Source organism: Delphinus delphis, chromosome 7 (genome assembly GCF_949987515.2).
Source record: "Delphinus delphis chromosome 7, mDelDel1.2, whole genome shotgun sequence".
NCBI lineage: Eukaryota > Metazoa > Chordata > Mammalia > Artiodactyla > Delphinidae > Delphinus > Delphinus delphis.
The window spans coordinates 71,067,633-71,092,461 of record NC_082689.1 but is presented as its reverse complement, the minus strand read 5'-3'; the positions used below and the strand labels follow the sequence as shown (position 1 = coordinate 71,092,461).

The 24,829-nt window shown below is 41.0% G+C and overlaps 1 protein-coding gene across 4 annotated transcripts in view; it reads right to left on the bottom strand.

Annotated features, from left to right (window-relative positions):
- RBMS1 (RNA binding motif single stranded interacting protein 1) overlaps positions 1-24,829 on the bottom strand; it is a 211,406-nt gene that overhangs the window by 6,000 nt on the left and 180,577 nt on the right. For 3 of the 4 annotated variants that reach the window (XM_060016695.1, XM_060016696.1, XM_060016698.1), the window contains exons 5-11: positions 22,210-22,367; positions 20,111-20,190; positions 8,576-8,691; positions 7,679-7,728; positions 7,459-7,552; positions 3,977-4,027; positions 117-227 (exon numbers count right to left, since the gene is read on the bottom strand). In XM_060016695.1, coding sequence (XP_059872678.1) covers positions 117-227; positions 3,977-4,027; positions 7,459-7,552; positions 7,679-7,728; positions 8,576-8,691; positions 20,111-20,190; positions 22,210-22,367 — 660 coding nt within the window. The remainder of the gene's footprint in view (positions 1-116; positions 228-3,976; positions 4,028-7,458; positions 7,553-7,678; positions 7,729-8,575; positions 8,692-20,110; positions 20,191-22,209; positions 22,368-24,829) is intronic. The other variant, XM_060016697.1, reaches the window with a different exon arrangement.

Sequence of the window (24,829 nt, the reverse complement as noted above, 5' to 3'; positions counted from 1 at the left end):
GGGGATCAGACATAATCTCTGACATTACAGAGTCTATAATTGATAAGGAAGACACAGGCTGCATTAATTTACCCTCCTCTGTTTGCTGAGACACATGATATTAATTTGCCACCTACTGTTCCGGTGCTGCCTAGTGACAGGTGACTCATCTGCTGGGCCAGAGGGCTGATCATAGATGCGGGCTGTAGTGACATGGTGTGCTCCATTGAGGGAGTTAACACGGCACCCTGGGGAGTCGGAGACAGAGGAAGTGAGACAAACTTAGGGAGGGAGTGCAGATTCTGGAACAACCTTTTGCAAAGGAAATGCCTTAGTTTACTGAGGAACACGAAGCTAAAATAACCTCCCCTCAAACTTGCAAATGGTGTCATGATTTCTTATAAATGGTCTAGATTGTATTTCCTGAGACTTTTTAAAAGAGCACCCACTTCACAGAAATCCTTCTATTAAATACCTCTCCCTTTACTTTCACTTAACTGTAAAGCAAGCTAGTCCACAGGAGAACTATGGGGTGTGACAGGAAACGCAAACTACTTTTGGCTGGCCAAGGTTACAAAATGCTTAATTTTTTTTTTAAAGTAAATGACAGTTGATGTTTCATGCAGCCACAAAACAATATACTATATTGAATATTATAAATACAGTGTTGTGTTCAAAAATGTTAAAAAAATAGTCATTTGATTCAAGGTTCAGGCTGCTGGTATCAAGATCACATTCTTCATTCACTCAGTGTTTCTCAGAACTTTCAACTGCAATTTGGTGCCAGGGGAGGGAAGCAGATTCAGATATGGTTAATAATCCAATTTTAGAATCTTTGATTTCACTTGAAAAAATTCTGGTCATCAAAACTAAAATTAAATATAGTTAAAAACAGAGAGGAGGGGTGAAAAAAATCACCCGTATAACCCAGCCTGTCTCTAATACACAGCTGTTAGCATAGTCAGGGTAGCACTGTCCAGACTCTGGCCTCTGCATGTTTTTACAGAGTTGCAACCAGGGCACATGAACTATTTCATATCCTGGGTTTTGCTTCTATTTATTTATTTATTTAATTTATTTCTGGTTGCGTTGGGTCTTCGTTGCTGCACACGGGCTTTCTCTACTTGTGGTGAGCGGGGGCTACTCTTCCGTTGTGGTGCGCAGGTTTCTCATTGCAGCGCGCAGGTTTCTCATTGCAGTGGCTTCCCTTGTACAGCATGGGCTCTAGGCACGCGGGCTCAGTAGTTGTGGCTCGCAGGCTCTAGAGCACAGGCTCAGTAGTTGTGGCGCATGGGCTTAGCTGCTCTGCGGCATGTGGGATCTTACCGGACCAGGGCCTGAACCCGTGCACTGGCAGGTGGATACTTTTTTGTTTTCCTTTTTAACTTAATTAATTTTATTTTTGGCTGTGTTGGGTCTTCGTTGCTGCACTCGGACTTCCTCTAGTTGCGGCGAGCGGGGGCTACTCTTTGTTGCAGCGCGTGGGCTTCTCACTGTGGTGGCTTCTCTTGCTGCGGAGCACAGGCTCTAGGCACATGGGCTTCAATAGTTGTGGCATACGGGCTCAGCAGTTGTGGCTCACGGGCTTAGTTCCTCGGCGGTATGTGGGATCTTCCTGGACCAGGGCTCGAACCCGTGTCCCCTGCATTGGCAGGCGGATTCTTAACCACTGTGCCACCAGGGAAGCCCCTGGGTTTTGCTTTTTAACTTAACATTCCATTACAAATATTTACCTTACTGCCTTACTGTCATTATCATCTTTTTTTTTTTTTTTTTTTTTTGCGGTACGCGGGCCTCTCACTGTTGTGGCCTCTCCCGTTGCGGAGCACAGGCTCCGGACACGCAGGCTCTGGACGCGCAGGCTCAGTGGCCATGGCCCATGGGCCGAGCTGCTCCACGGCATGTGGGATCTTCCCGGACCGGGGCACGAACCCATGTCCCCTGCATCGGCAGGCGGACTCTCAACCACTGCGCCACCAGGGAAGCCTATCATTTTTAATGATTACTTAATGGTACATTAATTGTGTATGAAGCTCAATTAGTTCTATTTCTGGATTTTTGCATTTTCTCTAATTTATCCAATTGTAATATTCTTATGGATTATAGCATTCCTCTCACTTTTGCTATCACCCGATTACCTGAGGATGCAATTATTCTGATACACCCTACAAATATTAATGTTTGGTTTTTGGTATCAATGTACCTGACTCATCCCTTAAATACACTGTTATTTACTGATAAATTGATACACAATTGAGGGCAAAGATTGGTGTGCAGGTGCGTTAATGCTGGTTGCAGGCAGTCTAAATCTGGGTGGGGAGAAGGAATGAATCCTAAGGTAGGAGCCTTCTGCACACACCACTACTGTCTCAAAGTTGTTCAACTCAGAGATGTGCCTGCCTCTGTCTCTAATAGTTGACCCCTCCCTCCCCCCACAAAGGATATGGATTCATGTCAGAAGTAGTTTGTTATTAATATATTTCCTAAGAAATTTTTTCCTTTAAAATTTTTAATGTGCATCATCAAAAAGTGTGTGGTGGGCTTCCCTGGTGGCGCAGTGGTTGAGGGTCCGCCTGCTGATGCAGGGGACACGGGTTCATGTCCCGGTCCGGGAGGATCCCCCATGCTGTGGAGCGGCTGTGCCCGTGAACCATGGCCGCTGAGCCTGTGCGTCCGGAGCCTGTGCTCCGCAACAGGAGAGGCCACAACAGTGAGAGTCCCGCGTACCGCAAAAAAAAAAAAAAAAGTGTGTGGTATCATGGAAATGACTCAAAAGCCCAGAATATGCAGAAGGAGCTTCCTGCTCCTCTCCCTCATTCATCTGTAGGAGCTACTGTACTAGGAAGCCCCCAAATGAAAAGTGAGCTGATTTCCAGCATTCTCCAATAGGACAGCACAGAGTACCCGGGACGCAGACTGCCATAGGCGTTTGTGTGGCTTTGTGGGTGTATGTGTGCAGATGTGTGTGTGTAGAAACACACGTGTGTATGTTTATACAGACACACAACACACATACCTATATCATCAGAGAGCTCTTCTCCTGTGTCATCAACTAAACATGTTTTGTCTGCTTCTTCAAAGTCATCTCAGCAACTTCCTGTTCAGAATGTGTCCCTGTTCTGCTGTTTCACATGCCTGGTCTAACACTGCATAGTGTCCTCTTTAGGAAGTTGTCCTGAGAGAAATTCCTATCTCATTTTAAGGCCAAGAACAGTGTGATTTTCCTAAGCAACTGATCCGTTTTATAAGTACTGTGAACTGTATTGCTTATTAAGGTTCCCGTTTTGCACTGGTTACTAGAAAGCTTAGGCTAAATTTGTGGCCGCCTCATGGCAAGCATCTAGATTATTACATTAGGCATTCTTAGTCTCTTTTGTGATTTTGTTCTCCACCTTTATTTTTCAACTTTTAAACCTATGTTTTAATTCCACAAACTGGATTTTATGTATCTCTGAAAAATACATTAACTATACTACCTAATAAGGTGAAGTGTAACTCACTTAATTAAAAAAAATGTAATATATACATACGTACAACACATGCTCGTGTCACTAAAGAAATCACCTTTGTTATTCACCAAAGTCGGTGTTACTACTTTAGTTTTTTTTTATAATTTCCATGGAGAGGCTAACGCTAATGAAAAACTCCAGGTCAATTTTGAACACTTTATATTTGCATTAAACAGAATGTAAAAAATGAGAGCTATTTCATCCTAAGTATGGTTAAAAATTTAGCAATTTTAAAACTTTAAAATTTAAAAATTCAATCTCCTACGTTTAAATTCTCATGGATTGCGAACTTGACTTAAGGTCAACCACCGATTTATTTTAAGACAAGGTGAGTGAAAGTTTTATAATGAACTCATTCTCATACTTGATATTTAAAATCTCCCAAATCCTACACCATCTTTGGGCAAATGGTTTAAACCCAGAGAATGGTTTTTAACATATACATAGCTTACTTATAAACTACAAAGCCATTAAGATGAAAAACTTACGGGGTGCTGCAGGATATACGGTTGCGGTTGCATCCAAGAAGGGCTTTGCACCTGGAAAAGGAAGGATTTTGGAAGAAACATTGATTTCCATTAGAGTGCTACCTATTTCTCTAGAGCTCTTTTAATCATGTTAAGATCTACAGAAGGAAAATAAGGAAACAATACTATCAATGATTAAAAAGATTAAGATTAAGGCAGTTAGAGTTCTTGACAAACTGGTCACTCTGAATAGGATGAAATGATTATTTAAAACCAAGTTCCATTTGCCCACTCAAAAAGTATTTACTGGGTATCAAGCACCAAAGAGAAAAAGGAAGACATAGGTCCCACCCTCAAGAAATTTACTGTCTAAGCAAGGGAGATAAACAAGTAAACAACTCAAAGAAATAGTGGAAAGTATTACAATCAAGATATGAACGGTAGGTGCTTTAGGAATACAGAGGAATGAGAATTAATTCCAGCACATCTTATTAGAAACTAATCCTTAAAGTATGTGCTTATTTAAAGAGAATAATCAAATTCAACCCCCTTTTTATACCCAGGACATTAAATTTCAGAAATCTTGTCTGGCAGTCAACAATTTCTAGTTAGTGTGAAACATAAAAATCTGAAATCCAGATTTAGGAAATTAAACTTCAGTAACTAGATCCTGACAACTACAGTCAAAAGGGCATCTATACAGTAGACCCTCTGGATCAAGAAGTCTAAGACGTGAGAGTCAGGTTCTGTGGCAGGAAAGAAAGCATGTGTAGTCTCTGCCACCCCAGAGAAAGACTATCAGCCCGTTTCTTGATGCCCAGAGCTTTCCTGAGACTATGTGATTTCAAAATAAGTTTGCCTCTAATTCTTGAGAACAAACCCGTCCTGTATCTCATCTGCTACTGTTAACTTCAGAGGTTCTACAGAGAGGATATGGGGAAGAGTCATGGGGGAAGAATGTATTATGATTTACCTTGATAGCAGAGCCCCGATACTTGTTTTCTCTGGTTTCCTTTGCCACCTAAGGCAGACCAAAGTTAAGTGCTTCTGCCTTGTTAACATTTCAGTTATCTGGACTGCAGCCTTTCCCCAACGGGATATTGGTGGTTTCTTGCAGATGCCAATTTCTCAAATCCAATTGTATGAGCATATAGTGGTTTAGCAGAGAAAGGCTTGCTCCAACAGGAGTGCAAGGCCTTCACTGAATAAATCACGGGGAGGCGAGCAGCTCCCGTTATAGACCCCAATTTGGGCCAGATGCACCCATTTTGGGTATAATTCCAGTGGTCCTGATCATCTAATAGCTTATATCATCATGGGGTTAGGAAGCCATGACATCTAATACAGTTTTCTTTCTTAAGCAACAAATATGCTGCTGTCAACTTCTATTCCTCAATTTTCCCTAACTATAAAATGGGAATAATAATTATGTTCTGTGAATTCTTTATCATTGGTTCTTTGTCCTCTTTTGGATCATGAATCCTTTTGAAAACCTGATGAAGGAAATAGACCTTTTCCCCCCAACTGACTGCACACATACAAGCAACATTCTGCAAACAATTTAAGAGAATCACAGACCACTTAAAGCCCATTTGCTGACCCCGTTGGGTTCCTGAACTTACAGGGTTAAGAATCAGTCTAAAAGGTAATGGCACTGAGTGCCAGGCAATTGGAATGAATTTCCACATGTATTTTAGGGAAACACAGATTGCCTAGGAGAAGAAATCAGGCCTTTGTAATGAAAAGTTGTTTCCAGTTAAGTCTATCAAATCTATTAACGACCCTGGTCTCCTAATTTTTTTCTATTCTATGAAATAATTCTGTGGCCAAAATGCTCACTGCTTTTACACTAAAGAGAGAAAAAAAGGTGGTGAGGAGAAGTGTTCCTAGCTGTAAATATCTAGAGCTGCATACATTCAGATTAATATGCACAGTCTTTCATTTGTCTGAGGATAAGCTTACTTGTCTCTATTTTTAGTGGTATACATAAAGAGGTTTCCAAGTTCAGATAGTTAAGAAAGAAGACTACTTTTCAACATCAGATATAGGAATTGTTAATTAGGGAAAATGCACTAGAGCAGATCTCATTGAATCTCATACAGGAAAGGAAAACAGAGAAATCTTAAGTTCAAAATCATTAAAAAGGCATTAAATGAGTGAGTGCTATGCCTAGCAAACTGAAGCACCAGCGTTAAGTAACTTAACAACCCAGAGAGATAAAAGGAAATGAGTGACGACTCAAAGAAAGGAAGTGAAAAGAACCTAGAAGCTGAGGGAGGCTGTGAATGCTACTTTACAACTTCAGTTTTAGTGCATTTAATCTCTTCTCTTTATTATCCAGAGCTACTTTTATGCTTTTCGACAGAACCACCTTTATGATGTTGCTTACATTGACCAATCCATTATTTTAAAAAAGCAGAATGGATATACTCTTACCAGCCAGTTAATCTTGGATGTAAAGGATGATAATAATAATCATAGCTAACATTTACTGAGTGCTAACGATATGCCAGGTACTGTGGTGAGCTCTCTACATAGATAATCTCATTTCGTTCTTATCATAAGCCTATGAGACAGAAACTATTATTATCCCCATTTTAAAGATGAGGAAACTGAGGCTTACAGAAGTGAAATAACACAGTTATTATTGTTGTCCCCTACCCCCAGAAACCAGGGCTCCAATAACTAACTCAATTATTTTAAAAACAAGAATACACAGAAGTTTAGTTTAGTCACACAGGATCTCAACAGTCAACGAAAGTGTATTCCCATGTCTGTAACTGACTCCGTTAGAGTGCCCCTGTCTGGGCCAAGGCGGCAACCCTGTGAGAGGCACTCTGATACGGGAGGACAAGTACATGTGCACCACCATGGGGTTCATGGAGAACAGGAGCTACCCCTGCAATAAAACCAAATCAACACGACAATAACGTGCTTAATGAGATCTTGGTTCTAAGTTGGGAGTTTAGGGTAAAGCCTCTTCACAAAATAACATAAACAGGGAGTCACCTCTCTCTTTTGGCCTCAAATCTCACTGCATTGCTCATTTCATGTTACCTAACAGAGACACGTCTTTATTTATTAACATGTTTACTTGCTCTTTTGTTGGTTCCTGCTGACAAATTAACGAAGGCAAGGGTGCACACCTAGTCTGTATTTTACCTAACAGCAATTCTCTTTCTGTTTCAATTTCTGGGACACATGGTGTCCAGCAGCAGGGCCTGTTGTGGAGGAAGTATTTGGGTTCACCCAATTCTAAAATGCTATCGTTTCAAGGAGTGACAACTGACAACCATTTCCCCTCGTTGCACATTCTCCTAAACATAAAAGTAAATCACTCTGTCAAGTAAAAAGCAGCTGATTCTAAATTGGGTATCCAAGCTGCATAACATTTGACTTAAAATTTCATTATAAATGTTCAAAATTTTAAGACACATAAAAATGTAGCAGTGATTCAAGGTCGGCAAGTTGTCGTACTCTTGATGAATCCTAAAGGTACAAACCTGGTAGGCAGATACAGGAGATGCAATATAGGGTGTAATAGAAGTTTGAGTGATCATTCGGTTGGTAGCAATACTGTATGGTGAAGGATAAAATCTAGAACAAACACAAAAGGCTTTATTAAGTAATCCTTTAAATAGAATCATTCACGGAACAAACATCTGATATTTTCCACTTTCACATTTTCCCTCTAGCCATTATGTATTTATCTTAATGACATACCCGTTCTGTATAGCAGCCGTGGTTGGGTCATAAGTAAGTGTCATTCCAGCCTATGGGAAAGAAAAAGAAACATTCATCTGCAAAGGCACAAATTAAAAATTCCATTTCTCAGAGTCATGGCAACATAAAACAGTGATAGTTTAGTAGTATTTGATAAAATTGAGAGCTTCCGTTAGACAGATGTAATTATAAACTCAACACGAGAATTAAGCTGTAGATCGGCACTGTCCCATATGGTAGCTGTTATATTTAAAATTAAATGAAAAGTTGAGTCCCTCTACCATACAAGCTACATTCCAAGTGCTCAAATAAATAGCCTTAAGTGGCAAGTGATCATCACTGGACAGTATAGGTTCTAGAACATTTCTACTGGACAGCACTTCCCCATTCTTGAACCAGTATGTTACTTAAAAAACCAAAAAGAACAATCCATTTACGATAAATATGGGGGAATGATGGGCCAACATTTTTATTAAGAAATTGAGCTTTTTTTCCTAAAGACCATTATTATTAGGCAAAAAATCCTCAATGACAAATATACTGTTTATTTTAATAATATTTCAAGTAATTTCTGAATAATTTAAAACGTAAACCTAAGAAACCATGACATTAGAGGAAAAAAACACTCGTGCATTTCTTACAGCAATTTAAAATGCTCTTTTACTTTTTATGTAGCTAACTGGTAAACACAGCTGCTTCCACCATCTATGTGTCCATCGGGAGAATCACCACTCTTAGCACGGTATCCACCGGGAAGAGTTTTATGTGACATTATAAAGTTTTAATCCTGGCCCCTATTCTAGAAGCGTGGCAGCCAAGTCAAGATGCTGCTTGTGTAACCATCCACGTAGCTTTCATGATCATACACCCCCACAGAAGTTTCAAGAGAGGACTTACAAGTCTCACCTCTCCTTCTCTATGCCACGGTCGTCCATTAGGGATGTATTTGTTTGGGTTCTGTCTCTTCTTCTGTCCTCCATCCGCAAACTTACACAATAAAGGTTCTGTAGGAGCTGAGTAAACAGGGAAAAATAACAGGAAACCAAAATGTTACATGTGTACGAGTGACAAAACGTAACTGAATTTCTTTTGTTTTTTTTTTAAATATACGTGTGTGTGTGTGTGTGTGTTTATTTTTGGCTGCGCTGGGTCTTCATTGCTGTGTGCAGGCTTTCTCTAGTTGTGGCGAGTGCCGCGGTGCACAGGCTTCTCATTGCGGTGGCTTCTCTCGTTGCAGAGCACAGGCTCTGGGGCACGCGGGCTCAGTAGCTGTGGCTTGCGGGCTCTAGACCGCAGGCTCAGTAGTTGTGGCACACGGGCTTAGTTGCTCCGCGGCATGTGGGTTCTTCCCGGACCAGGGCTCGAACCTATGTTCCCTGCATTGGCAGGCGGATTCTTAACCACTGCGCCACCAGGAAGTCCCTGAATTTCTTTTTTAATAGGAGCAGTGTTGGTGCTCTAAGGGAATGGATAGAATACTTCAAGGCAAAAGTTTACTCAGACCCTTAGGAGATGATCCACTGGTGAAAAATACTGTACAGAAAATATATTAGTTATGGTGTTCAAACCAGAACGTAATGAAACATTTCAAGAGCTATTTTGAGGAAGCAAAGGCATTTTTGGATTCACTTCTGTACTTCTTCAGGTGCAGATACTCTTCTTTTCACTCTGGGCCCTCTCTAATTCCATTTCAGTAAATCTTCAAATGTGAACAGGATTGTGTCACCCACCCCTCCGCCACTTAAAAATGCTCCCATAGCTTTCCATTACGATTCCTCAGAGCAGTCTTCACTTCCTCCAGTAGAAAACAAGCCCCCCTTTATACTGCTCACACTGTATTTTTATTCAGAGCATTTATCACACTTTGTGAGTGTGGCTACTTGTTTGGTGTCTGTTTCCCCTCTAGAGTGGAAGCTCTGTGGGAGCAGTGGCTTCTGTTCATCCCTGTTATTCCCAGTGCCCAAGTAAGTGTCTGGCGTGTTGCAGGCGCTCTCTACATCTTGGCTGAATCAATGAATGAATACAAATAGGTCTTATTTGTTTATTTTGGGGATACAACATGGAAGACAGCTGTTGTGAGAAAGCTGAAAACACCTGCCCACCCTATCTAAAGCTTTTTCTGGGCCTTTAATCATCCCACTTGGTGTTGCTTTACTATGCATCTGCCTCAAAAAAATGATCCCAAGAAACTAACAAAGAAAACCAAAAGATGTGTAAGATGCACAGACTCCCTTACCAGGGATACATATTCATTAGTTAAAATAAGAAAAGAAAAGAAAAGAAAAGGCGATGACATAGTAGGCCACCCATGACTTTTCCTTTTTTTAAAAAAATTTTTCTTGAATGAAAATAGCAGTGTATTCCTCAAAGCTGTGCTTGTTTCTGTATGTTTCTAGTTAATGTAATAAAGACAATCACACCTTCCTGTCTGACTCTCACATTCTGTCCTTTGTCTACTGTGGAACCATGATTACTACTTTCAAGTTCTGTTTCAAAGTTCAATAACCATGAAAAGAAAAATATTACTTGTGGAAAATTTATTCCTTTCTCCTTTGCCTCTTATTATCCTAATTCACCTCTTATTTTATATCACTATTACCCGCCCGCTAATGACAGGGTGGGAGCAACAGTGCCTCTCAATACTCCTCTGACGAAACACGAAATGCACCCAAAACCCAACTACAATTCCTCCTCGAGGCTGTCGGGGCCATGGTTTGGCACTCCTTTTTCCTCTCCCTGGTGTAAACCGCTCCAGAGGGACGGGCTGGCACGTGAGCTCTCTGAATGGCAGCTGTAGTACTACGGGTGCCAGGAGGTGAGAGCAAAACTGTCATGTGTCTGGTGAGATGCCCCGGGCTTCCCTTCTGACTCCTACACCTCCCCCACCCACCGATTTCCAGAACAAGGAACTTCCATTCTTCCATTTAAGGCAAACCGGGTGTGATGGAAGATGGACAGGGGCCAAATCCTACATTCCTAAACTACATTCTCTGTCTTTTCAAAAAAAAGATACTGACTTTTGGAAATTTCCACCTTCACTAACAATCACAGAAGGTAAAGTAAATGGATGTAGTGAAACAAGAGAGCCTTCTAACCCCTGAAGATGCTTTCAACTCTACAAGTGGGCCGTTCAGGGCCAGATGGAAATGAAGGCCGAGAGAAGACAGCATTCAAGTGGAAGGAAGGAGAATGCCTGTCTGCCGTGGCCGGGGATGCCTCATCCTTGACTTCTAAGGACAAACTGAGAACTTGGAAACAAGATCTCACTCTCCACCGACCTAGAAAGGTCCTTATGGCATCAAATGTTTTCTCCAATGATGTCTGAGGTTTTAGGAATCTGCCTCCCCATAACCTTGTGGAACAAGAGAGAGAGATTAAACTCTGTGGTGCTGACACTTTGTGGGGCTTCACTTTGGGGAACTGCTTCTATCTAGAGGCATTATAAAGATGAGCTCCTAGACTGAAATTCAAATAAAAAAAAAGTTTACTTGGCACAGCAAGTGATGCAAACGCACCATTTTCCTCTATTAGCAGAGAAAGGAGGCGACCAGGTCGGACTCATTCTGGAAGTTCACCGGGGCTGCCCGGGCAGGCGTGAATGGAAGCAGCTGGGTAGCCATCCCTGGCGAGTGCCAGGGCTGCACATTTGCTGAGAGGCCAAACAGGCCTTCCCTATCCGTGGGAAGGTGCTTCCAACACATTTCCATTCATCTACACTAAGCTCCGTCAAAGAAAAAGCAATTTCAGGCAACAATCAAGCCTGCTAAAAACGGTGTAATGAGGAGGTAAACATAAAGTGAGCGATGACATGTTTGCAAATATATCATTTAAAATGAAACAAATGGAACAGAATGTAGTTGAATCTTTCAAAAATGAATTACATTTGCTACATGATTTTGTGCTGTCATTAAGATATTTTCCTTCCTCTAAAACCAAAAAGGTTAAGTAGTTACAACAGTTTGTCTACTAGCAGGTGTCCCGTATCTTAGGAAAATTAATTTCTTATTTTAAAGAATTATAACCAGTAGAAATGACACAGTTTTTAGATAGCTGTTGGTTCCTTGCTTCTGGGGAACAGGAATACCCCACTATTCTGTGTGTGTGACGCAATATAAAATTCTAACAGCTTCTTCCCTCTATTACAATTTTCTCTGGTCTGTTTAGCAGTTGAAAGTTTTACTGAGTGCCTACTATGTGCCAGATATAGTCTGAAGAGCTAGGGATACAGGGGTGAATAAAACAGGGTCTTACTTCATAGTTCTTGCAGTCTAATGGGGACGAGAGCATCCCCAATCTTATAAGGCCATTTAGCCATTTATGGGACAGAGCACTGTTTACTGAAATGTTTGTTTTTAATAAGAATGCCAGCAGAAGTGAAACACTTCTGATACAGGAACAGCTATATTTCTTTTACACTGCCGCTCCTTGAACTTGGATGACATGAGACACAGCTTAATCCTAAGCATTCTTGATAACCTATTGATTACAAAGATTGTATCATGTGTGCGATGAAAGCAACTATGTGAAGATTTCTTTAAGACATTTACGTTACCATTAGACTGAGAAAGAGTCAGAGGACTTCAGTTAGATTTTTGAATCGAAAACCAAACTTACATACCCAGATCTGTGTCATGGCCCACTTATTTTTAAGTGAGCGCAAGATTGTTACAAAATGAGAGTTCCTTATTCGACTGGCATATGCTGCGGCTTACTCGACCAGGGAATAGTCTCTAGTTTGCATTTGGAGCCTAATATCCAGGGTTCCAGGTTAAAGACTGGGAGATGCTATGTGATGTCAGCTTTTCCTACAGAACAGATCCCTCAGGTGGCCTCCTTGATTGTTCTTTGTAGAAGGGAGGTATTGAGGAGGCCTGGCACGCAGAGAAGGACGTGCCCTGAATACTAGTAATATGAGTGTGATCAACAGGTAAGTTTGGGTATATTAACCTTAAAAAAAAAAATTAGTTTCTAACCATCAACCTATATCCTCTATATGGTAGTTTTCTAGATTAGTAACTCTTCACCTTATTGAGCAAAACAATAATTGCAAAGAGTTCTAACAAAAACATTTATGATATAATGTTTCATAAAATTACCCCTTACTGATTGATTCTGCCAAATATGCAAAGTATTCTAGGCTGAATTTCCCTTAATGAATCAGGATCTTTGGGGTTTGTAAAGGGTGTGCCTCAGATGCCTTGTGAAATCTCTCAGGTCAGATTCTCGTCCTTACTCGCCAAGACAGAGAAGTTATTTTCTTGTTCATCAGAACCAACAAGAACATGTACCTCCAGAAGCTTAACTACTGTGGTAGAGCCTTCAGTAGGCAGTGCCACGTGCAAGCACTGATCTGATATTTTGAGGGGGCATCTCTTAAGAGCCACCTAAGGTAACTGCATTACTGGATTCTCCAATGTGCCCTCGACAGGGACGATCTTTTACCAGTGCCTGATTGGTGGCACTAACAGTCCCTCCTAAGGGACTGTGAGCCATAGGGGTGATGCCCACGATGCCTCACTGCACATCCCTACCAAGGCGTGTCCCTACCCATCTTCTGAAGCTCAAACTCTACAGTAATTTGCGCTCAACTGTCTTCCCCAGACACCCCCGTGAAGCATCACTTCTAGAATGCCTGCTTTGACTAAGCACTGTAGTTCATGACTAGACCTCCCAGACATCCTCCCCACTTATCTAATCCAACCACTCAGAGGGCTATGAGTTCTTTGTATTTGTAACGAAGTGGAACTTTTCCTCACCAAGTTCTAACAGCTAGAGAAACTGCTAGAAAAACTCCCATTTTTCTAGCTATGCAGTATTTTATCCCAATCAACAGTCTCTAACACATAAACTGCCCTTGAGAGAAGCTTTTCTATCAGTTGTAGAAAAGTGGTCCACTCAGCAACCGTAATTAGCTTCCTTTCTGAAACTGTTGGCTACTTTCAAGACCCCTCAACTAAGGACATGCAAGAAACTATCCAGGGCTCTTTTAAAAATTTCAACCTAAGGATCTAATAAATACTATCCCTTCTTTGTGTGCACGACATCATTTCCTGTTTCAGCCCCCTATTTGTTTCTAACCAAACCCTGCGGTCCTCTTACCACAGGGCAGAGCTCCGGCTTCTCTCTGCAGATGCCTACCCTCCCACGCCTGCTCTGTTAGGTTCTATCTCTCCTCCTTTCCTGACCCTGATAGAGTAGTTCCATCTCCCACTCAGCTCTACTTATCAGTAAAATAATGGTTAAACAACATTCAAGCCAGGTTAAATAGAAAACAAAAACGCAATACTTCCCCATCACTCCAACATAAATATTTTAATATTCTATATTTACTACTCTTCTAAGTTCACATTTTTCATTTTTGCAATGATAGGGCCTTTTCTTCTACCATTTACATTGTGGACCTTTCTCTACCTTGTTATAGAATTTTTTCTTTTCTTTAATGGTTACATAATGTTCTATTTGAAAAGGGATCATGTATAGTTTCTTTGTTCTTGTAACACCGTATGAACATCTGTGTGTGTTATCTTTTTTATCTCTTTGATTCCAGTGCCCACGCGATATTGGCAGTCAGATTCTATGGTGGTTAGAATACTGGCTCTAGATTAGTCTCCCTGGGTTTGAAATTTGGTTTTGCCATTTACTAGCTAGTGACTCCAGGCACGTCTCTGGTTTCATAATCTGGGAAATGGGGATAATAAGAGTACTTAAGATTGTACAAAAGATTGTTACAATTAACATACATAAACATACATAAAGTTCAATGAATATTAGTTACTATTATTTTATCACTATGACAACAGGAGGAGCTCAAATTTTGAGCTATGGCCCCTCCTCTTACCTTTGACTTATCAAGATAAATTCTCGGGAGAGGAACTTCCGGTTCAGAAGTTATAAACATTTTTAGGGACTGGCCTGTTTTCCCTGGAATTTGATTCTGTGAGATTTAAGAGCTGGCTATAGTTGCTGCCTTGGCTTCACATAGAATAAAGAAATGTTCAAGCTGTAGTTAAGGATGAAGTTACTGGCAAATGCCTTTTAGAAAACTGTTTTCATAGTAACACCTACATCTTCCACCCAAGATCCTTATGCTTTTATAAAATCTTACTCCACTATTTATTGTTCCTCTCTGGCAGAACCTGAGAGTGGAAAGGTATAAAACTGATTGGAAGGGGCCTGCTGTAGGCTGGGTGTGATCCATGGTGGTAACAGCTGTCTGAAGGTAGCCTCCTCCTAAGCCTGGCAGGGCACTCAAAGGATCTTCAGCTAAAACAAACACTGGCACACTTCTAGTTGAGGTCCCTTGTCACTTTTTAAAAACCAGACTTCCCTCCTTGGTAGAGAATGAGTCGGAGTTTGGGATCTGCAAGACAGCCCTCACCCCACTGGCCTCCCAGGATGGTTCCAGCACTTTTGCTTTCATGGCAATGATTTACTCATAAGATTCCAGCCCTTGGCTGGAACATCTCAACAATACATGCATTCAGACTCTGCTCTACTGTACATACTGGGTGAGACAGACATGAACACATCACGATCCCAAAGGTATGATCACATTGTCTTAAAGGTCAGGAACATTCCACATGTATTTCTTTTGTCCTAGAGTTGCCAAACGTTTCTGTTTTTAACAGAGTTAATAATGCTTAAGCCAAACATTCGGGAAATGAAACGGGCAATAAAAACCCTTGAAAGATTTCCAGGTTTTTTACTAGGTTTGTAACTTTTCCCCTAAACATTACCTTTTCTGCCTCCTGGCATAGGACAAGGCCCTAATAATTTTACCTATACACAGAACGTTCCAGAATGTAAGAGCGGTTTTCAAGCCCTGCTGGGCATGTACCCAATCTGAAAAGTCAAAGTAACACATAAAGTAGATGTAAAACAAGCTGAGGTCTTTGGATGGAGCAGGCCAGCAGTCACATATGCACTTCACAACACGACAGAGCTCCTCCACGACACAGGCAAAGCTTTGGGCGATGTGGCAGAATGATGTCCGCACCATACTGGGCATCTCAAAGGCGCTCACATATCCAGTGAAAAGACACTTCTTTCTTTTCTTTAAAAACTCTCTGCCCTTAGCACACAAGGGCAGACTCCATTCACGTCATGGAGAGGTCCAGAAAGAGAGATGTGACCATACTGCTTCCTGCAGCACCGAATATACACGTGGCCTTTATCCACGGGGTGTGTGTGTCGTGCGCACCTCCCACAGAGGCAGAAACGACGGGTGCAGGGCAAGCAGCCCTAGGAGAGTTCCAGCTAACATGCCATGTGCATTAGTCTTCTTGGAGACTGTACTCTCTTCCAGGAAGGTACTGGAAGAATATTTTTCAGACAAATCCCTGAATCATGGCCATGAGTGATAGTGTTTTTGCCTTGGGCACGTCTCCTAATTTGGACGTCAGTTCTACCCATCTCTCGTTTCTAACGTTCACTGTGTGGGAAACCACCACCATCCTATTTCTCCATAATGGAATTTTTATCAAGCAAATGGGACGTACTTATTTTAAACCTCTGTGGAATTCACCTAGATTGTCTCACAAAGAAGTCATTGCTTCTTTTACCCTTGTTGGGGTCCTTCCAAGCAAATCTGACTTTCTGCAAACCAGCTAGCACTCGAAATCAAGGTAAATCCAAGCAAAGGACAATATTTCAACATTTTCAGGGAAAAATGAGAGACTGAGTGGGAGGAAGGACAGAAGGAACGGCCTTCTGAGCAACTTTTTTTTTTTTTTTAACACAAACTATGATGTACACTTGAAGAATCTGCCGTCAGATAAAGCCTTTTTGAAAATGTGGTAACATCAGACACAAAAGCACAAGATTTTTAAAAAGTGATTTCAGAAAGCAGATTGTATAAAAAATCGTGACGTGGTATAGTGGATCTTTACGGAACTCTAAACGTATACTACGTTATGCACCAGGCCCCAGGCCAGGGTGGGGTATGCCAGGCATGGGGGAAGCCAGCCACGTCACCCCGGTATGAAAAGAGTGTGTTGGCAGATGGATGGGTGGCATCTGAGAAGTGACAACTCACGTGCACAGCTGACCTCTCTGCTTTGCCATCTAGAGACTTTCTTAAGAGCGCCACGCGATGAGTTTACGTTCAGTTTACTGTTCGTCGCACTGTTCACGCGATGCGTTTTCTTTTCAGTCCTCAAAAGAAAGTGTCTTTTGGGGACTGTTTCTAATGTAGGTTTCCTTCCTATACTTGGCTCCAGTGTCACAGGCAAATCGTCAGTCGTGCAAGAATCGGAGTACTCTGACACAAAACCATCCTGGATAATTCTGCTTATGCCCGCTAAACAACTTGCATCATTAAATAAACCATCCTCTGACTGTATTTATGAAATGTTACGTCTGCCTAGCAATGAGCCTACATTATCTAAACAGTAAAGTGGAGGCCCATTCAATTTACCCTTGCCTGACAATATTTTTGTTTTTCATCTGGTTCTACTGACAATAATCATATGCATTCCACGGGGAAACCCATGTCACAGCAGCCATTCAGGTAATTGGAAGGGAGACAGCAGCATCTAATAAACAGACAGGTAGTCAAAGATAATTCTTGTATCGTGTGTACAAAAAAACAATCCAGAGAAGTTGAAAATGGTTTCAAATTCTGTTGTGGGTTCTCAAGTCCACTGGAGACTTGTTTTGGGGAAAGGCTGGGTTCACTGGAATAGCATGCTTCCCAATCCCGCATTGTACGTTTCAAGCTCTTGCCAAAAAGTAGCTCGACTTCACTTAAAGGCAAAAGCTATACAAAACGGCCATCAAAATAGCCACGATTCTTGTGATGAGCTCTATGTGAAAAATGCTCTTGGAAACCGCTTGGTGACTTCTGCTGGTATAGGGTGATGCACAGGTTTTTGGTGCCTACCACAAAATTAAAATAGAAAACACAGCCCTTCCCGCCAATATAAAACACAATATAAAACCCAGCCCTTGCCGCTAAGGACATGCAGTCTAGCTGGGAACCAAGACTAAAACATGTGAGAGATCATCAAACATCAGAAAATGGCATAAAGTTAAGTCCTGGTTGTCTTCCCTGCCCGGATGCTCTCCATGGAGAAGGAACCCATCTGGTTCTTACGCTCGCTTTGACCCTTAGCACTACTTGGAAGAAACTATTCATTGCAAAGGTGCAGAGAATCCTACAATTATTTGCGTGTGGTTTGGAAAACAAGGTCTTTTTCTTCCTAGAATGGGTGTGACCAAGAGTCTTCAAACCTACTTCAAAGAAAACAGTTAAATGACACAACCATGAAGTCCTTTGGAGAAAAAAGGAAACTGTCCAACCTCAATTCGTGACACCCTGAGATCTATTTCATTCAGGGAGCCGGTAGATCTTATCTTTGATACAACATCAAAACAAATGTGTGCTGGGGTGTTTTTCCTTCTCGAAATCTCCTTGTTGCATGCAAGAATGAGCTGAGAAAGTAACGAGGTCACAGGTGGGTTGGGTGAGCAGCCCTTCGAAGGGACTTACATAATACTCTGGGGTTCTGCCCATGCTGAGGATGGCATGGAAAGCGAGGAGAACACGGGGGGCAGCTGTGTGCAGGGGCCTTGGAAGGCCCCGCCGGGCAAGGCTGGCAGAAGCCTCCCACGTATGAAATTTCTCCCTTGTCTTTACTTGGTTGGAAGGTAAAAATATTCCCCTCTCGTTTCTTTTTTTTTTCTTTCAACTCAAGTGTTGTGGATGGAACAACAAAACTGACTTAAAAAACAGAAAAGGAAGCTCTTTCACAAGGCTGAGTTCCTTGGAAGAGCGTACGTCTAGACCTTGTATTTTATGCTCTAGCTCAAGCTCACATACAGCCATGCAAACTGTATGCTGTCAGATTTTGGTATTAAAGGATGCAGTTAGTCCGTGGTATCGTACACACTTATATACAGATTCTCTATGAAGTGAGACTCACCTGGATACAGAAAAGTAAAGTGGATCCCTAATCATAATCATCAGCCATCCAGTTAAAGATGGAACCTTGGAGCTACAGAAGAATAAATACTGAACGCTAGTTACACACGCACAAATGGAAACGTCTTCTAGTTTGTGGTCAGCCGCTTGCACGCTAGCTTGCAAATAGGTAGTGTTGTCTTGGTGAATAGTGAAGTGAAATTTATGCAAAACCAACAAACAGTTACTGGTGCTTGAACAGTACGGTTCAAGTACTGAGCTAGGCATGAACACAGAAAGATAAGAAAACAGCCTCTGCCTTCGAGGAGCTTAGTTTAGTGCACTGACACGTGTAAACATGTTAAATGCTGCCCGTACAGGTGGGTGTCCTCAGGGCACTATGCAGACAGTAACCCAATGGCAGCAGAGGAAGCTGTTGAAAGGGCAAGACAGGACAGCCTGATTAAAGGGAAGTGAAGTCATCTCCTTAGGATTGGGGTGTGGGAGCAGTTTAGGGAGAGGGCTGAGCAGGCTGGTGAAAACTGAGAATTGCTATCTAGGTAAGGGTGAGAGGCTGAGGGAGGACCAGTGATGCTGAGGGTCTGATCAAGCTGGAGCCCACTGTATTTCAGACCAGGTTTAGTGGGAGCTAGAGGGGCTGTAACGTTGGAATGAAAAGCTCCTGAGGTGCGGTGTTTTCTTGGTCAAGACAACACGGGGCAGAGCAATGGGAGGAAGTGGCCACAGAGGAGTGGATGGAGGGGCCACAGAAGTTGAGTCCAGGCACTGTAAGGGGGAGGGGTAACACATGCTGACATCTTCCAGAAAGAAGGCGCGAGCCAGGGTGGAAAGTACCACAGTCCTCAACGGATAGGACTGACAGGATATTTATTGAGGATGGTGATGAGGTGAGTTAGAGGATGGCTTCCTCATCCAAGGAGGAGTGGCTTCTGAATGCTCTGCAAGTCCCACACCTCCTTACCACTGGGTCTGCTTCCACTCATATGTGTGTGTGTATATATATATATATATATATATATATATATATATTTTTTTTTTCCTAAGCTTACGTTTCATTTTTTTTTGAATTTTAAAAGAATTTTTTATTAGAGTATAGTTGCTTTACAATGCTGTGTTAGTGTCTGCTGTACAGAAAATTGTATTAGTTATACATATACATATATCCACTCTTTTTTAGATTCTCTTCCCATGAAGGTCATTACAGGGTATTGAGAAGAGTTCCCTGTGCTATAGAGTACGTCCTTACTAGTTATCTATTTTATATATAGTAGTGTGTATATGTCAGTCCCAGTCTCCCAATTCATGCCCCCTCCCACCCCGTAACCATAAGTTTGTTTCTCTATGCTTCCATTCATATTTAAACAGTTGGGAGAAGTGAATTTTGAAGTCTTACTTGTAGATCCAAAGAAATAAATTTTAAAGAGCTAAATGAGGAGTTTTTTGTTCTTGATATAAGAGGCACCACATCCTAAACAAAAGATTACTGATACAATTTTAGACAAACAACATACCAGAAACTCCGGGTGGCGTCTTAATGAATTTTCCATTAAAATGACCAATAACGGCTTCGCACTTTTCTGTTGATTCCATCCTATTTATACATAAAAATAAAACACGTAAATAGTCAGAGATACCTTAGTTTGCATTTTGTCCTGTGCACATGAATACAATCCTATAGGTTTATTGGATACAAATGAAAACTAACAAAAATGTGAATGATAGGAAAAAGTGGGTTTATTCTATCTTTTATTTAACTGTTGTTTGTGTGCTTCCATAGTAAAATAAAAACTTGATAACCACACAGTACATTCAGGATCATAAAAGAAATAAATTATACAAAGAGTATTTAATACCAAGCATAGGAAATGTATATTTTTTTCCCACTTGTAGAAAAACTGATAATCAATACACAATAGCTTTGTTAGTCATGATAGTGAATTAAAAATAAAAATACCAGTTTAAAATACTAGTGTATTTAGTGCTGCTGGGATATTGGTCATTTTAAAGATGGTCTTTCCTTTTACATATTCAAAAAAATGACAGACTCAAAAGTCATGATAAGAACAGGTGTTAATCAGAGGATGTGTCTTACCAGTTTTTCTCATTAGCTTGAAGTTTAAAATTAAATTAGTGAAGTCAATTATGTACCTTCTTTGTCATCTTGGCTTTAGAGGAGGAATTAAAGGATGGAGCCTAACAACTTATTCCACATCTGCAGGTGGCTAAGAACGCCTGAGAAACCTTTCAGGGGAATTAAATCATTTTGATTTATTTTTCTTTAATGGAAAAAACACTGAATAATCTGCTCAAAATGCACTACACTCCTGGACTGCCCAGAAGAGTTGCACCTTGGTTTTAATGGGTGGTTTTTAATAGTTTTTAAAAGCAACAGAATTTAATTGGGTTCTATCTTTGGATACAGAAATGAAAGTCCTTGATCTGCTTTCAGAGGAACACCCACAGAGGGACGATTTTCAGATGGCGCTGGGCCTTTCACTGTTTCACCTGGGTCCTTTTAACCCATGAAGTGCACACTGGGGATGCTGGCCTTGGTGACTTTCCACCTGTAGAATACCTTCGTTTTATTATAAAATCGTCTGGCCTAACAGAAAGAGTAATGGACTGAAAGCCAGAAGAACCAGGTACTAGACCTTGCTTCATTGCTTGGCAGCCCTGTGACAATGATAAAGTCCTTTCTTTAACTCAATTTTCCTATATGTGAAAGAGTGAAAAGTGCTTGCTTTGTTGATCTCACAGGCCTGAGGTAGATGCGATTGTCATCAAATAGGATAATGTATAGGAAAGTAAAACGTCAGCAATTTCCCCTCCAAAACCAAAGTCAATACTTTAAGACATGTAGACGTTATCCGTTACTGCACAGTATTAATAGGTTGCTAAATGATGTAAAATCAGTTTTTGTACGCAGGCTTTCAGATTGCAACTACGTCAAAAACCAAAGCTTCTTTTGTTTAAGGTTTTTAAAGGAAGCAAACTAACCATTACACGGAAGTATCCTTTCTGGGGAGGAAGGGATAAAAATAAGATGGAAGGAATGAGGGTAGTTTAGATATCTGCAACATTTTACTTCTTAAAAAAAAAAATCTAGGCAAAAACTGTAAAATGTTGCAACGTGTGTAACACTTGGGGGGGGTTAGACAGGTGTCTGTTGTACTTTTCTGAGCGTTTGAAATATTTCACTTAAAAATCTAATTCACTGACCTTATTGATGATGAACCAAAGTTCCATCTAATGAGTCAAAAATACCAATTTATTTACAAAATTTAGGAGCCTGAGCTTGTTGTTTTTAAGAAGTTTAGGCATCTTGATCTAATTAGTCAAATTATTAAGGAAACATACTTGCAGAACTACTGCTCATGTGGTATTTCCTTCCCCTAGGTCACCAAATATTTAGTGTCCTCAGGTTCAAGAATCCTAATGAGCTTCCAAAAGATTTGGAAAAATGCGAACGATTTTTTATGCATAATTTAAGTTCATGGTACAACTGGCTCCTAGAACCCTGGCTTAAATTCTCTCTCCTTGCTCAATTTTTATTTTCCAGGAAATATAGCAGAGCTACTGTTGTTGACAAGAAGACAGGTAGCGTGCTTACCTAGCAAAGCCAACACCACGACTTGTCCCACTGGAATCGCGTAGTATCCTTGTAGAAATAACTTGTCCAAATGGTTTCAGCATATTTTCAAGTTCTTGCTCATCCATGGACAGTGGCAAATTAGAAATATACAAGTTGGTAGGATCTTGTTCCTGTTGCTAAAACCGAACAGAGAACTGTCTATTAATTTCCAGCAGAAGGTGAGATATGTGAACACACTTTTACTTGGCCACTCTCTTAGCTCAGTTCCTTTGAAAGTACTAGCAAGTGAGATCATGGGAACTACAGAACACCCGAGTCACCAAGAACACTTGAAAACAGTGTCTGAAGCTTGGACAATCTGTGCAGGTCAGACACGACCCCACCAAACCATTCTTGGCAGGTTTGGAAGCAGAAGCGCTGGCAGGAGTCGCTGAGTTGGAGAGGATGCCCTCATGGAAGCAAAACTCTCAGCTGTTTGCAGTGTTCTACAAAATAACCTCTCCTCCACTACTATTTTTAGGAGCCCATTTTGGGCACACTATTGCACAAATGGCTGTTACTGCTAATAATTCAATCCAGAAACACACGACGGATTCTGGACTAAGTCAACTAAAGTCCAGTGGGATTTTGCCCAAATTCCCTTCTTTTGCTCTACAGCAGAGTCATTACTACCTCTGAGTTGTGATCACCAATGGGAAATAGAGGACTTCCTAAATTAACAAAAACAAAACCCCACAAAGTCATACAAAATGACAGACTCAAGGCAGTACAAGTTTTAGAATCTGGATAAAGCTGAACTCAAATGTAGATGGGGGAAGGGAGTTTTGCTAAATCTTTGCTACTCTAAGAGTGATCCAGGGGCCAGCAGGGATGGAATTACCTGCAAGCTTACCAGAAATGTAGAATTCCAGGCCCCAACCCAGACCTACAGAATCAGAAACTGCATTTTAATAAGATCTCCAGGCAGTACAAATGCATATGAAAGTTCGAAAAGCAGCAATTAGATCATTTCCCACCCACCTTTGCACTGCTGAGGTAAAATCAGCTGAAACCAAAGATAGCAACTGAGTTTTCTGAGAACCAGTAACAGCTATGTATATTTACTGAGTCTGGTGTTAAATCATCAGGAAATAAGCTTATATGCTATCTGGAATATTTTCTGACCAAGTAAAAACTCATCTCGGCAACTGTGAGATTAGGATGATCTTAACTTTAAAACAGGCTTTCCTTTGATCTTACTACCACTTGTATCTTTACATATTGAACTATGCAAGTTTATGATTTTTCTTTAACAAGCACTATTAGCAAAGTCATTAACCGATGTCTTAGCCTTAGGCAACAGAACAGCACACTCATTATATTTAAATTTCCAAAATGCACAGTACTTTAAAAATATATGTGAAACATACGCATATTTGTACAAAGTCTCTACTTTCAAATGTATCCGGGCATTAATTAAACCTGAAATAAAACCTTTCCTTTCAGATGATCTGCAAGTAAAAGTAACTGACCTTTAAGATTTAAAACAACAATCTGGTATCCTAGGGAATGGCAAATACCCTGGTAGTCCCAAGAATTAAAGTTACCAAAGACTGAGAAACTATGGGCAGAAAGTACTGTCCCTATGACTTCCCGGTTCTGACAGAAGGCAGCCTGTTACCAGGCCAGTCCCAAAGGTATGGAGCAGAAGCTCCCAACCTGGGTGGCCCAGACTCTCAGGGGTGTCAGTGCGGTTGTGTCCAGGAAAAAAATTAAAAAATTTCAAGTGCTCAGTAGCAAGCCAGAAACTTAACTTCATTAACCCTTGACAGACTAAACAAAAATGGCAACTACCTTTGCTTCTGTCTGAAAGTAGATAAAGTCAGGGTGGTACCACTGATTACCTTATGCCCGGCAAAACCTCCCACTGAAAATTACATAAAGCATATCTTTAATGTACAAAAATTGTAAAGCGATTTAATAAATGCATGACAGTAATAGATAAATTGCTTCAGAATAAAGGGAAGAACAAAATGGTCTTTGGTATTAAAATTTTCAATTTCTTCTCAGGTGGACTACAAGCTAAAATTTTAATTCCTTATTTCCACTTTATTCACTACCTTCCCTGACTTCACCCAATTAATCCACAGCTCCTCAATTAACTATCTCATGTTGGCTCTAACCTCCCAAGTCCCTGAATCTTTCCTGGAGTGCACAAGACTGTATTTGTTCCCGTGGAAGTCTGGTCCTTAGTTGGTGAACACAGATAGGGTTATTTCTCTCTGAAAGTGGGGTCCTGTAGCCTAATACAGCCCAATGACATTTATAGTGCATTCTGTCCATCCCAGACCCTCTTATACAATAACTGTGACTCCAGGTCTGTCTTCTAGCCGTTTATAGTTGAGTTGGGGAGATAAAAACACATATAATGAATGCTGTAACAGAGATGTATACATATCACAATGGGAGGACAGATAGGGGAGCTTGTCTTTATTAGGGAACACTTTACAGAGGGCATGACATTGAGCTGAGACTTGAGAAACAAGCATAAGGCGTGAGGCTGAAAACCAGATTGTGAAAAGCTATCCAAGGAGTATGACTTTTTTGGTCAGTTATCACTGCTTAAACTTTTCCACTTAAGCAATGCTAGCACGAAAGA